Source organism: Hippocampus comes, unplaced genomic scaffold (genome assembly GCF_001891065.2).
Source record: "Hippocampus comes isolate QL1 unplaced genomic scaffold, H_comes_QL1_v1.1 scaffold60, whole genome shotgun sequence".
Classification (NCBI taxonomy): domain Eukaryota; kingdom Metazoa; phylum Chordata; class Actinopteri; order Syngnathiformes; family Syngnathidae; genus Hippocampus; species Hippocampus comes.
The window spans coordinates 960,665-962,740 of NW_017805483.1; the positions used below are offsets into that span (position 1 = coordinate 960,665).

A 2,076-nucleotide genomic window follows, 5' to 3' on the forward strand; every position below is an offset into this window, starting at 1 on the left:
TCGAAAACGAAGCAGATGGTGTGCGGATCCCACAAACGCAGAATCAGACAAACTACGAAACAAAAATATTTATTTATAGAAAAGCGAAGGATCGACAAAGTATGAACATAAATCACTGGCGACAAAGAGCCAGAAAAACCTATTGTGAACATAAAGCAAAAGGCTGTCATGATCCTGTTCTTGTGTCTCCCCAACGGGTGGCAGAGGAGGGCCTTCCCTCCAGCGTGCACACCTGCCGCCAATTTGGCCATCAAATTAGTCAAGTATTTAAGGACTGCCAAGATCCCACATCTCTGTCGGATTATTGATCTCATTGCTGCTCTTGCTCAAGTGTTGTTTTCTAGACTCAATCTCGTCATTTTTTTGCTCTCGAGTTTCTCACCTTGTATTTGTTCCTTTGTCTTTGATCTTGCGCGTGTTTTTGTTTTGTGAAATTCTAATAAATAAACATGGTGGCATCACAAAAGCCAACACAAAAAGTCTCGGAGCAAAGGGAAAAGAAATTGGATAATAGGATTTTTTGAGGGCGGAACGGGGTGGGGGGAGTGAAGTGTTTAATGTAAGGCCACATCACCGTGTTCTACTGCTCAAAACCATAATCGGGAAATTCAGGCTTTTTGTATCAAGTGTACAAGTGGGAATAACACTGTGCACACTCTGAGATCTCACAATGAATTATTGGGTGTGTTGGCTTGCGCACACGCTGTTTTATCGACCCATTACTCAGCTCCAATGGGAGTGTATTTCACTCAGACATTCAAACTGACATTCATTGCTTTTCTTAACATTACGAGAAAAACACACACACACACACACACACACATGAGTCAACATCATGTTTCCTGCAAAATGGATTTATCATTTTCATTTTGTCACAAATAGACATGTCCAGCCAATTTCATTTCAATCTATGAAATTGGTGTCCGGCTGTAATTTTTTATTTTTTTTGACTTTTCACACACCTTTTTTTTTCTTCTTTTTTTAGGACTAATCCTCCAAAAGATCACCCAACTTTGCTATGCTCCACCCACATTAATAAATGAACACCTTTCTGACTAGTCGTGAAAATGAGACACTATTCATTGCATCATTTTTGGTTTATTTTCGCAAGTGGTCATAATATTGTGGTGTGTTGTATACGGATATATGCCATGCAGCTTCACGTAAGCAAGTGGTGTGAGGCTGATTCAGGGTGATGGGGGGGTTGACATTACATAACAAGAGCACACACACACACACACAAACACACACACAATACCAATGCGGCCCATTTAAAGCATGGCGCCACAAGAAGATAAAAAGGTCGAAAGGGTAAAAAGCTAATATGAGACCCCCCCCCCTCCACTCTTTCTTTTCCTTGTGACATATGATCAATAAACGTTCTGCGTGCCTTTTAGGACATTACGACCACAAGGGGGCAGCCACAAGCTATTATTCGCCTCCTACACGGTGTAGTTGAGCTCTCGCTCGATTAGAACGCACGTTGGCAATTATCGATTGCTCGTAACAATCTTAATAAAAGCCATTTCTATTGTTATCGAGAAGCAAAACCACTATCCAGTACTTAAAATGTCAGCCCCGTGGATTTGCGTATAGGAACAACAAAAAAAAAGGATGCGTTGCTTTCTAGGAGGAGTCAGGAATCAATTTTCCACACACTATTATCAGTTGTTCGTATTTACATTGTTTGGGCGTGCGAGGGGGATGAGGTGGGAACTAAATAAATGTCCTACCTTGTATTCTTTAGACTGCTTCGTGTGTCATAAAAGAAGATTGAGCGTCATTTGTCCCCACAGCCATTTCTCCTGCATCTTCAACCCCTCGGACTGGAGTGGAACGCGCGTCTGAGAGGCGGTGGGGGTTGGTGCGGCATCGAGACGAACGCTGGTTGCGCGCTCTCGACGCTCCTCTCCTTCCCAAACGTGGCGCTCTTCAGGGATGATGAAGAGGACGGGGATGAAGCTGAGGGTCTGCTGCTGGTGATGCTGAAGATGAAGATGGAAAAGAGGAGGGGAAGGGCCCAGGGAGGAGGGGGGGGGTGCTTGGCGTTCCTTTTCCTATTTCTTCAGCCGCTCC

General features: G+C 43.8%; 1 protein-coding gene across 1 annotated transcript in view; it reads right to left on the minus strand.

The window, feature by feature from the left end:
- LOC109519477 (solute carrier family 35 member G2-like) overlaps positions 1–2,076 on the minus strand; it is a 10,830-nt gene that overhangs the window by 3,155 nt on the left and 5,599 nt on the right. Inside the window, exon 2 of the mRNA XM_019876036.1 lies at positions 1,884–1,985. Coding sequence (XP_019731595.1) covers positions 1,884–1,985 — 102 coding nt within the window. The remainder of the gene's footprint in view (positions 1–1,883; positions 1,986–2,076) is intronic.